The 10,676-nt window shown below is 43.1% G+C and overlaps 1 protein-coding gene across 2 annotated transcripts in view; it reads right to left on the reverse strand.

Annotated features, from left to right (window-relative positions):
• Dok5 (docking protein 5) overlaps nt 1-10,676 on the reverse strand; it is a 173,766-nt gene that overhangs the window by 47,366 nt on the left and 115,724 nt on the right. For both annotated transcript variants that reach the window (XM_008835132.2, XM_029564540.1), the window contains exon 5: nt 10,352-10,541. In XM_008835132.2, the coding sequence (XP_008833354.1) occupies nt 10,352-10,541 (190 nt within the window). The remainder of the gene's footprint in view (nt 1-10,351; nt 10,542-10,676) is intronic.

The raw sequence follows: 10,676 nt of genomic DNA on the forward strand, positions 1-10,676 counted from the left end.
TATATATATGGCTTGATTCATCAGGTACAGCCAAAAAGTCCCCAGTGTGCAATAAAGAGATAAAATGGATTAAAGAGCTCTCAGTGGAACAGACTTGGTTTGAATGCTGGGTTTTCATCTGTCTGTTTGCTCAAGGGCATGTACTACACGACCAAAGAACAAAACCCTCTCACACTCTTCCCTGAGGCCTTGTCCAACCCTGACTCACAAGCTGTTCCATCCTAGTCACTGCCTGATTGATTCACTTGGAACTGTTGCATAAGCAGCCGCACAACACATTAAAATGTTACTATAGGTCTTGACAAAATACTGAAATGGGTGAAGGGCCCAGGCCAGTAAAAAGTAAAAGCACATCAAACAGGCTAATGGTTTTACATAACCCAGCAGCTTGGACTTCTCATGTCTGTAGAAAACGCAACACAGAGAAACATCCTCCAGAGTTCACGTGTGGAAGGCCAGCTGATGTACGTGCTTTGAATCTCATGATGCCCCCCTTCCTCCTTTCTCTTTACCCAAGGGTCTTTCCTTGGATGCTTTTCTAAAAATGTCTCAAACCACATCTTTATCTCAAAGGAAAGGTGAGAGGTCACATCGGTAAAGAGAAGGACGCAGGCATGACTCTGAAGACATATAGGGGTGGAATGTGTGTGGCTGAGAGAGGATGAGTTACTAAACCTCAGCCTGAACTTATATTAGGAATCATAAGTGAGGGCGATCTTGGGGCTGTTCCCTCAAACTCTGCAGTCGTCCAATTCCAGGCAGCCATCAGTGACTCCCTCAGACCAAAGTCCCCCTTCCACACAGCTGCTTCTAAGCTCCATGCAGCTGGTCTTCTTACCATGGTGACTGTGACCTATTTGTCTTCAAACCCCCATCCATCACGTGGTGCTTCCCTCTCCTCAGTCTGGTCCATCTCATCAGTTTCCTGGCTCTCTCTACCTCAGCCCCTCCTCCTTCTGGAAGATATAATCTACTCCAAGGGTCTGTTCTTACCTTCGTGAGGTCTTTCAACATCACTGACTCAGCAAAGCTAGTTCTGCTAACCTGAAAGCTGGACCCTCCTTTGGTACCGTCCACACTCTCCTCAACTTCATTTAGTACTGTGGGATTCATTCTAATATGTTGACCATTATCCACATTTTTCTCCTTTACTAAGTTCCCCAAAGGCAAAGGCACTCATAAGCTGCACGCAGCTCTGCCCTGCAACATGTAGGAACATGGTGGGCATTTACAATGCAACGGCAGAATTTCGCATGAAAGAAAAAGTGGGCCACATATGTCAGTCTCTAGAGTTGAGAGTACCTGCACATATTCAGGAATCACCTACACCAGAGGGCAGACAGAAGACTGGTGTCTACTTCTGCCTCAGCGGATGGAAGAAAATCAACCTTACCTTTAGTGAGCTCACATAGTAAAATCATTGAAGCTTGGAGGAAGTCAGACCTACCGGCTTCTCACCATGGTGACCATGACCTGCTTGTCTCCAAACACCCTCACCTTGCCTAGTGCACAGTAGAAGGCACACATGCAACAGTGACGTACCCATTCACACGGCGATGAAAGAGGTTAGCCACTCTGTGTGTAGTAAAAAAGGAAACTCGTCTGATTCCATGTCTGACTCTACTTCTGAAACATTGTTAGACGTGTATCACCCGTAATCAAAATCTCTTCATGGACACGGACAAGGAATAAATACGTACATGAGGATGAGGATGTGTCCCAGTGAGCTAGAACTTTCACTGACCTGGCCTAGAGTTCCCTGACAATGGAGTTTTGATTGAGGGACTGCCCAGATCAGGTTAGCCTGTGGCCTTGTGTCCTAGTTTGCTTCTCCATTGCTGTGACAAAACACTCTGACCACTACCAACCTGGGGAGGAAAGGGTTTACTTACCCTACATCTCCCAGGTCACAGTTCATCAGGGAGCCCAAGGTAGGAACTCAGGGCAGGAACCTGGAGGCAGGACCTGGAGCACACGCCATGGAGGAACGCTGCTTACTGGCTTGCTCCCCTGGCGCCTGCTCAGCCTGCTTTCTTATGCAACACGGGCCCACCTGCCCAGGGATGGCACCACCCACAGTGGCCTGGGCCCTCCCACATCACTCAACAATCAAGAAGGTGCCCCACAGGCATGGCCACAGGCCAGTCCAATGAAGGTAATTCCTCAATTGAGGGTCCCTCAGCCCAGGTGTGTCAAGTTGACACTAAAGCTATCCAGCACAGCTTGTCTGTGGGGGATTGTTTCCCTTATCCATTGGTGTAGAAGGGCCCAGCCCGCTAAGAATGGCACCAAACCCTAGGCAGGTGACCCTGGGCAGTACAAGAAAGCTAGCTGAGCTGGAGTCAGACAGCAGCACTCCTCCAGTTCTACCGAGTTCCTGCCCCAACTTCCCTCAGTGATAAACTCTAAACATGTAAGAAATAGAGCATTTCTTCTACTAAGTCATTTTCGGCCAGAGGAGTTTATCACAGCAACAAAAAGAAAACTAGAGCACTATGGTTTCTGTTTTCTAGTAAAAGAAGAGAATGTCATTTCTCCGGAGCAAGTCTATGTGTGAGATCCAGCATCCCATAGGCCTCCTTTTACTCAACTTAGTGAGGAACTGTGTTTACTTACTGTCTCTTCCCTAATGATAATGAACAAGTCATCTGTGAAACATTCAGAAATTAGAGACTGCTAAATAGCTTAGAATCAAGAACACAAGTCAGGAATAACTCAAAAGGCTCCAGCACCCCTTTAATTTTACTCATAAACTTCAACTGGAAAAGAATCCATCTTCCCCAGTGAAGAGTTCTCTCTCCAGTTAAGACTGTCTTTAGGGCGAACTGCATGAAAATCTATCATTCATTTTCCAAGTTGTTTTTGTATCCAAACCAAAAATCCCTTTCACAAATTTAAGGAAAACATCTGTATATAGAATTCTGTTTTTAAAGTTTCTTGTCACACCTAAAGATTTCCCTCAAAGTGATATCAAAAGCACAAGAGAGACTCTCACTCTGGCTGTTAAAGAAAGGTGCTCATGTGTGAAAATAATTTAGCATGTTCTGCAAATGTCATCTGATCTTCTCTCACTCCAGCAGGTGTAAAACCCAAGGTATTAATTTAAATCAGTCGGGAGGTTAGGTAGAGCCTGACACGGAAGTACTCTAGCTCAGCAGCCAGCTGAAAACATAAGAGGGACGCTTACTGGACACCTGGTGTCCTCCGCTAAAAAATTACACTTCAGAAACGGGTCTGTGGGAAAGTAGCTGCACAAGAGCGTCCTGTCCAGTCAGATCTTCCCATGGAAAGCCCCAGCCTCCGACAGTTTGATTTTCTTAAGTGATATTTCAGGGCTCTAAAGTACAATAAAAAACAAACAAAAAACAGACAAGAGGCTAAAGGCACCTCAGACAAAGAGGCAGAGCACTGGGCGCACGTAGGTTAGTACAAGTTTCGTACTTCAACTCTGAATTTCTTCAAGGGGAAAATACGGCAATGTAGTTAGATTTGCTTATCGTGGAGACGGGGAGGAGCTTCTATGGCAGGTAGAAGATTCTAACACTCTTTGATGCTCACACAGATACCCAGGAGGGGTGGACCATTCTGGCTGGATGTGCCAAGACTCCAAAAGGAAAGACAATAGGAAGTTCCGAAATTCTCAAGCTAAGAACATCCCCAACCAGCACACAGTTTGGAAGCCATGTTTAAATCACTGCTACCTTTGTGAGCCGGTAACACACTGGTGGAGGCCTTCCTTGCGCATCTTGAGGCATCTTCAGGAAGTGAGATGATATGCTAATAAGATCATACAAGATTTAGGGGCCAGTGAGATGGTCAGGGGTTAAGAGCGCTTGCTGATGTTTCAGACGACTGGAGTTTGGTTCCCAACACCCATGCTGGGCAGCTGAAAACCTCCTGAAACTTCAGCTCCAGGGGATCCGACACTCTTCTCTGCCCCAGAGCCACCTGCACTCACGAGCACATACATCCACACAGACACACAGACACATGAATGAAAAATAAAAACAAATCCTTAAAAAAGATCATCCAAGCTTTTAGTGCACTTTGGTTATGTAGAATGCTTTCTCTTCCTTAGCTCTGTAAGCATTTAGAGAGGGTCATAGCATGCATGTGAGGAGAAAGCAGAGCCTGTGAGGGAGCTAGCTAGAAGGTCACGGGGGAGGGGCTGAAGGGTCACTGGGAAGATGAATATCAACAAAGCATTAAGCCGTGAGTGTGTGTGTGTGTGTGTGTGTGTGTGTGTGTGTGAAGTACCATAAGGAAGCCCATTACTTTGTATGCTAATTCAAACTTTAATTGAGAATGGAAAACAATGAACTATGGGAGGGTAAGGTTTCTTAGACACTGATAGGATTTGGAAATGAAAGTTCTGAGTGTGAATCCTGACTCTGTCCTTTGCTAACTGTGCCTTTGGAGTTCCTGCCTCTGCCTAGATTTCCTTTTTAAGAGGGGAACAGCATCTCTCTCAACAAGGTAGCACCTGGAACATGCTCAGCACAGTGACTTTCTTGAGTAAGGGGCCAATGGCCGTTAGGGACTCTCCGGTGGTTGATACACCTGTCACAACAGGGTTTCTCAACCCTAGATAATTGGACCCAACTTATGTTGTGAAGAACTGTTCTACACAGTGTTCAGCAGTATCTAGTCTAGTCTAACCCCTCTACACACCCAATGCTGGTAACACCTTCTGTGCAAACTGTGATGACCTCAAAATGTCTCCAGACATTATCAAAACTCCCCATGGTTGTGAAGTGCTGTAGGCCAGCACTGTCATGGGTGGAACCAGTAACTAGCCAACAAGCTAGTAACTACCTCTGCTCTTTCTGCTTGGAGCAATTAAATGCCATGTGACACACTTTGTCTTTTGGAAACCTCACATCTTTTCTCCTTTTAATAGGTACAGACTCCACTTGTGCCTTGGAAGAAGTTTCCCGTTCTATGTGCGACCCATGAGCCTTGTGTGAAGGGCTCAGTATTGAGTCTGAGACTCCTAACAGTTGACACCTAGTAGTTGCTCATCTGTCTCCTATTGGTGGATGTATGGGAAGACTCCAAAATTCCAGGAAGTCATCATAGGGAGCCAGGATGAAGACTAGAAAAAACAGAACTCTTCAGGGAAACCAAAGCTTGTCATATGAACACTGAATCAAGCCAAGCCTGAGGCCATGTCTACCTGCCCCCCAAGACTTAGAGGTCCTGACAACTGATGAATGTCTTTGCTTTGCATTTTTGGATGATTCATTGGCCTCCTGCTTTCCAGGCCCTACCCCAGGTGTGCTCACACACGCCTTTATTTAATCTCAGTAACGCTCTTTAAGTATTATATCCAAGCAAGGGAAGCTTACCCTACATTGTTCCCAGAGCCAGTGCATATCAGAGCTGCAATTTCATTTCCCAGTCTCCAGTTTGCAGTCAGTTTATTACACATGCCCCACTGTCAAGACTGATAGGGCAAAATGACCACTGATTGGGGATCAGTGGAATATGGACAGAATATTTCCCAAGGTCTTTGTGAAGAAGAGTCCCTGTGTTCTATGCGATGAAAATCTAAAGCTCGATAGATAAAAATTGAATGTGTAAGAACCACATGCCTGGAAGGTGCCTCAGCCAGGTTCGCTTCTTAAAGTGAGAGAGGAGAGCATCCCATCAGTTCATATGAAACGGACTTGTTTTGAACATATCCAAAAATAGCCAAGGAAGAAATTATCTTCACTAATAAAATAAGGCAGATATGAAACCTTCACGCTTGAGGGAACGCAAATGATCTTATTATCTGAGTGTCCTGACAGTAATGATAAAAAATTCACTTTTATTTGCATTTTAGAGAAAACATGAAGCAGTTATATTACCCTGTGTTTAACACTTTCTGTATCCTGCAAGTCCAAGTCATGCTGCAAAAGTCCTAAGAGAATGTAAAGATGCTACTTAGAAGAGCAGCAGCCTCTGATCAACTACAGGAAACAACACTCGTATCTACCACCTCCAGGGAGGTGGTTATTGAATAAATAAGCAACATCAACCACTTTGTCCAAAGTCAACAGGTGAGTCAAAAATGGAGGCTGCTTCTGGGTCTGACTCCCCCATGGAAGCTCTTTCCAGGACATTTTGCTGCTTGATAAATGATCACATCCGTATTTAATTCCTTGTCCACTCAGTTCCAAGCTAGCATAGCCAAGTAGAGCATGTTCAGTAAAGGAGAATGCTCATCAAAAGCAACAAATACCCAGTGCCCGTATGAACATGGAGGCACACTGATGGTCAGGGTTGTGGTGGGAGAACCATCTAACTGCCAGATGAAAGTCCCCAACGAATAAATCCTAAAGAGGACATCACAGCCATGTTTCAAGGGGAAAAGCATTTTCATTTTTCAAGTTAGCACGTTACAGCTTCTGGTCAAGGCTGTTAAAATTATTCTGAAATTTTTGTCTCTAACATCATGACAACTTTTACCCACCATGCCTTTTTCCTGGGCTACTTCTGCATTTCCCCCCACATCTCCTCTCTGTCTGGGGCTAGAGAGATGGCTCAGTGGTTAAGAGCACCGACTACTCTTGCAGAGGAGCTGGCTTCGATTCCCAGGACCCACATGGCAGTTAACAACTGTCTGAGACTCCAGTTCCGGGGGATCCAACACCCTCTTCTGATCTCTGTGGGCACTGCACAATATGGGTGCACTTACATGCATGCAAGCAATACACGAATACACAAAAAAATAAAAATAAGAAAAAAAGAAACATGAACACAGTTCCCTTACACACAAACACAAACTCCAGACACATGCACACATACACATATCTAAGTACATCTGCTTACTAGATTTCCACATAAATAAAACTTTTTTGTAACATATATAGTTTTCCAAATTTTCTACCTGAAAGATGAAGAGTACTTCAAAACCAAAGTTTTAAATGCTTATGAGATAGTAACAAAATTTGTTTATATTTTAGTTCTCAAATATTACTACAGAAAAGCAATGTTCTGAGGCTGGAGAGATGGCTCAGCAGTTAAGAGCACTGGCTGCTCTTGCAGAGGACCTAGGTTTGATTCCCAGCACCCATATGGTGGCTAATAACCATCCCTAACTCCAGTTCCGGGGGAATCCAATGCCTTCTTCTGACCTCTGTAGGCACTGCACAACACAGGTGCACTTATATACACATAGGCAACACACTCCTACATATAAAATAAAATATTTTTTAAAAAGCAAAGTTCTTTTCCTATTCTTCACTATAAGGAGTAAATGAAAGAACAACTGAAAAATACTAGAGTTTGAAAAAGTACCACCTACCACAGGCCCAAAAGTCCTGCCCACTATAGACTTTTACAAGAGAACAGTACAAACATGAATGAGAGAGGGTATTAGCTATACAGGCAATAGCACAGTCTGCCCAGGGCTAGAGAGCCAGCTCTGCCATGAAGAGTAAGTTCTGCCCTTGTATAAGACCCAAATTTGGTTCCTAGGACATTGGGTAGCTTACAACTGCCTGTGACTCCAGCTCCAGAGGATATGACGCCCTCTGCTGGCCTCTGCAGGTACCTGCATTCTCATGTATAATATCACACACAGGCACACAAATACACATAATTAAAAATAAATATTTTTCAAAGTTTTTTGTCTTATAAAATATTTTCCATATGTGCATATTACTGTTTATAATACAACAATAATTTCTGAGACCCAAAGAGGAAATATCCCAGCCCAACCAATCAAGTCTTCAATTTCCCATTGGGATTTTTCTCAGTGTTAGTCTACTGAAACATGAAAGTTTTCTCCTTTAATTTGATGATCTCTGCTGTCTGGGAGTGGCCAACTCATTTCTAGATTCTTGAAAATAAAACAGCCAGGTGTGGTGGGGTACCTCTATAACCCGAGCACTTGGGAGTTAGAGGCAGGTGGATCAGATCTTCAAGCCTGACGTTAGGGGGGTCTGAAATGAAAATAAAAACAAACTAACCCACAAAACAAAAAAGAAAAGAAAATACACTAAAGAAGAAGAAATAGGAGGAAGAAAAAAAATTTAATTTCTAAAATGTTATGAAAACATCAAATTGATTGTCCAAAAAAATGAATTTTAGACAAGGGTTGGGCTCTGTTTAAAATGAAGTAAACTGGTTAATTTGAAGAATTTCTGTCATCTAGTCACACGAGATATGGTCTGAGGTAACGTTCAGAACTTCTGATTTTAATATTTTTTACTATCTTTAAATCAAATATTTCCTGTAAGAAGAATCATCAACTTTAACAAATGTTTTATTTTAAGCATCTTAAGTTGGTTCTAGGAGGCGCAATATAGTTTTAAGACACACAGAGAAGGGCATGAGTTTCTTTCTTTTCTTTTTCTTTTTTTTTTTTTTTTTTTTTAGTGTTTTTGAGACAGGGTCTCCCTGTAACACCAGCTGGCCTGGAATTCACTATGTAGACCAGACTGGCCTTGAACTCACAGAGATCCACCTGCCTCTGCCTCCCAAGTGCTGGGATAAAAGGCATGCACCATCATGCCCAGCTACTTTCCTTTCTTAATAAAATATTTTCCTTAATTATTGGAAAATGTCATACAATGTATTTTGATCATATTCACTTCCACTTTTCCTAACTCCTCCCAGATCAACCCCCACCTCCCTACCTCCCAACAACCCCCTCAACTTTGTGTCCTCTTGTCTATCATCTATCTGATCTATCTATCATCTATCACCTATCTATCCTCTATCTATCTATCATCTATCTATCTATCTATCTATCCTCTATCTATCTATCTATCTATCATCTATCTATCCTCTATCTATCTATCATCTATCTATCTATCTATCTATCTATCATCTATCTATCTATCCTCTATCTATCTATCTATCATCTATCTATCTATCATCTATCTATCTATTTATCTATCTTGATAACCCATCAAGTCCAGTTTGTGCTCCCCATATACTTCTGAGTATAGGGCCATCTACTGGGGTGTGGTTGACCTACCAGGGGCCACACTCTTAAAGAAAACTAACTCTCCCTCAAAAGCCATCAAATTGCATAGGTCCTCAATTAGGGGTGACGGCTGATGAGCCCCGCCCCTCTCTGTGTTAGAATGCTGACTGGCTTGATGGGTTTGTGTTTCTTAAAACTTAAATAATTAGAATTTTTTTAAATATAAAAGATGTCTGTTGTACTTCAGAAAACAAAGTTTAAACTCTTGGGGAGGATGGGGAGGTGGCACAGCAAAATGAGACATTGACCAGAGTGACCTCTTTGTAGGTTGTGATCCACCCAATTAATACCACACTCTCTTGGCTCCCATACTGGCCTCCAACAACAGCAAGGGGAAGCCCTCCAGTGCTCATTGGGTAGCAACAATCAAGTTTTAGACTCAAGCACTTCTTATATTAGTGTCATTCCTTACACAGTGAGCAGAATAAATGCAACTCAATTACCTGCAACTTGAGCGTCAGTGGCCCACTTAGGCATGATTTAAAATATTAGTTCACAGGACTGGAGAGATGGCTCAATAGTTAAGAGCACTGGCTACTTTTACAAAGGACCCGGGTTTGATTCCCAGCCCCCACATGGTGGCTAACAACCATCCATAATTCCAGTTCCAGGGGAATCTGACACCTTCTGACCTCTGCAGGCACAACACAGGTGCACATACATACAAGCAGGAAATACACTCATACACATAAAATAAAAATAACAAAATTTAAAACAATAAAATATTTAAAATAGTAGTTTACATAAAGTAACATACATCAGATAACAACTTGGATGCTTTCCAAAAAACTAGAGGCTGGCTTCTCCTTAGCTCAATCCAGTCAATGGTACAGTTTGCCAAGTTCAACTTATTTGTCATATGTAATCAAACTGAGTAATGAAAATTTATACTGTATTTGTGAAACATTAGACTCCTCCCCAGGAGTAAGGAACCACTGAGTGTGTGAACATCCGGCAGTCATCCTGGCATGATAAGATCACAGCTCATGAACATCCCAAAGCATGCTTCCGGATCCATCTTCCGTGTGACTCTCTATGATCTCAGCCTGGAGGAGATAAACAAAAGCTGGACAAGCAGTCATGGAAAGCCATGGAACTCACCTCCCTGCCTCAAAAGTGAACCACGTGGTGTCACGTCCATACCGCCGCAGGGCGCTTAGTTGTATTTGTGAAACATTAGACTCCTCCCCAGGAGTAAGGAACTACTGAATGTGTGAACATCCTGCAGTCATCCTGGCATGATAAGATCACAGCTCATGAACATCCCAAAGCATACTTCCGGATCCATCTTCCGTGTGACTCTCTATGATCTCAGCCTGGAGGAGATAAACAAAAGCTGGACAAGCAGTCATGGAAAGCCATGGAACTCACCTCCCTGCCTCAAAAGTGAACCACGTGGTGTCACGTCCATACCGCCGCAGGGCGCTTAGCGGCCAAGAGATGAGTTTGACTCTGGGATTCTGGATGTCCCAAAGACAGATATACTCATATGTAATCTGCAAGGCACATTCGCCATGTACATCTAAGTTAGGAGATGGCATCAAATACACATTGAATCTCTCTGGGAGAAAAACAAAAGGTTAGTCTAAAATCCCCAGGAATACAACATCAAAGACATTGTAGGAACACAGAAGCATTTCAAATATTTCAAGATCACATTCTAGGGTGTGGTTGAATATTCAGGAAGATAAAAGTT

The sequence above is a fragment of the Nannospalax galili genome, unplaced genomic scaffold (genome assembly GCF_000622305.1).
Source record: "Nannospalax galili isolate Female #2095 unplaced genomic scaffold, S.galili_v1.0 scaffold596, whole genome shotgun sequence".
NCBI lineage: Eukaryota > Metazoa > Chordata > Mammalia > Rodentia > Spalacidae > Nannospalax > Nannospalax galili.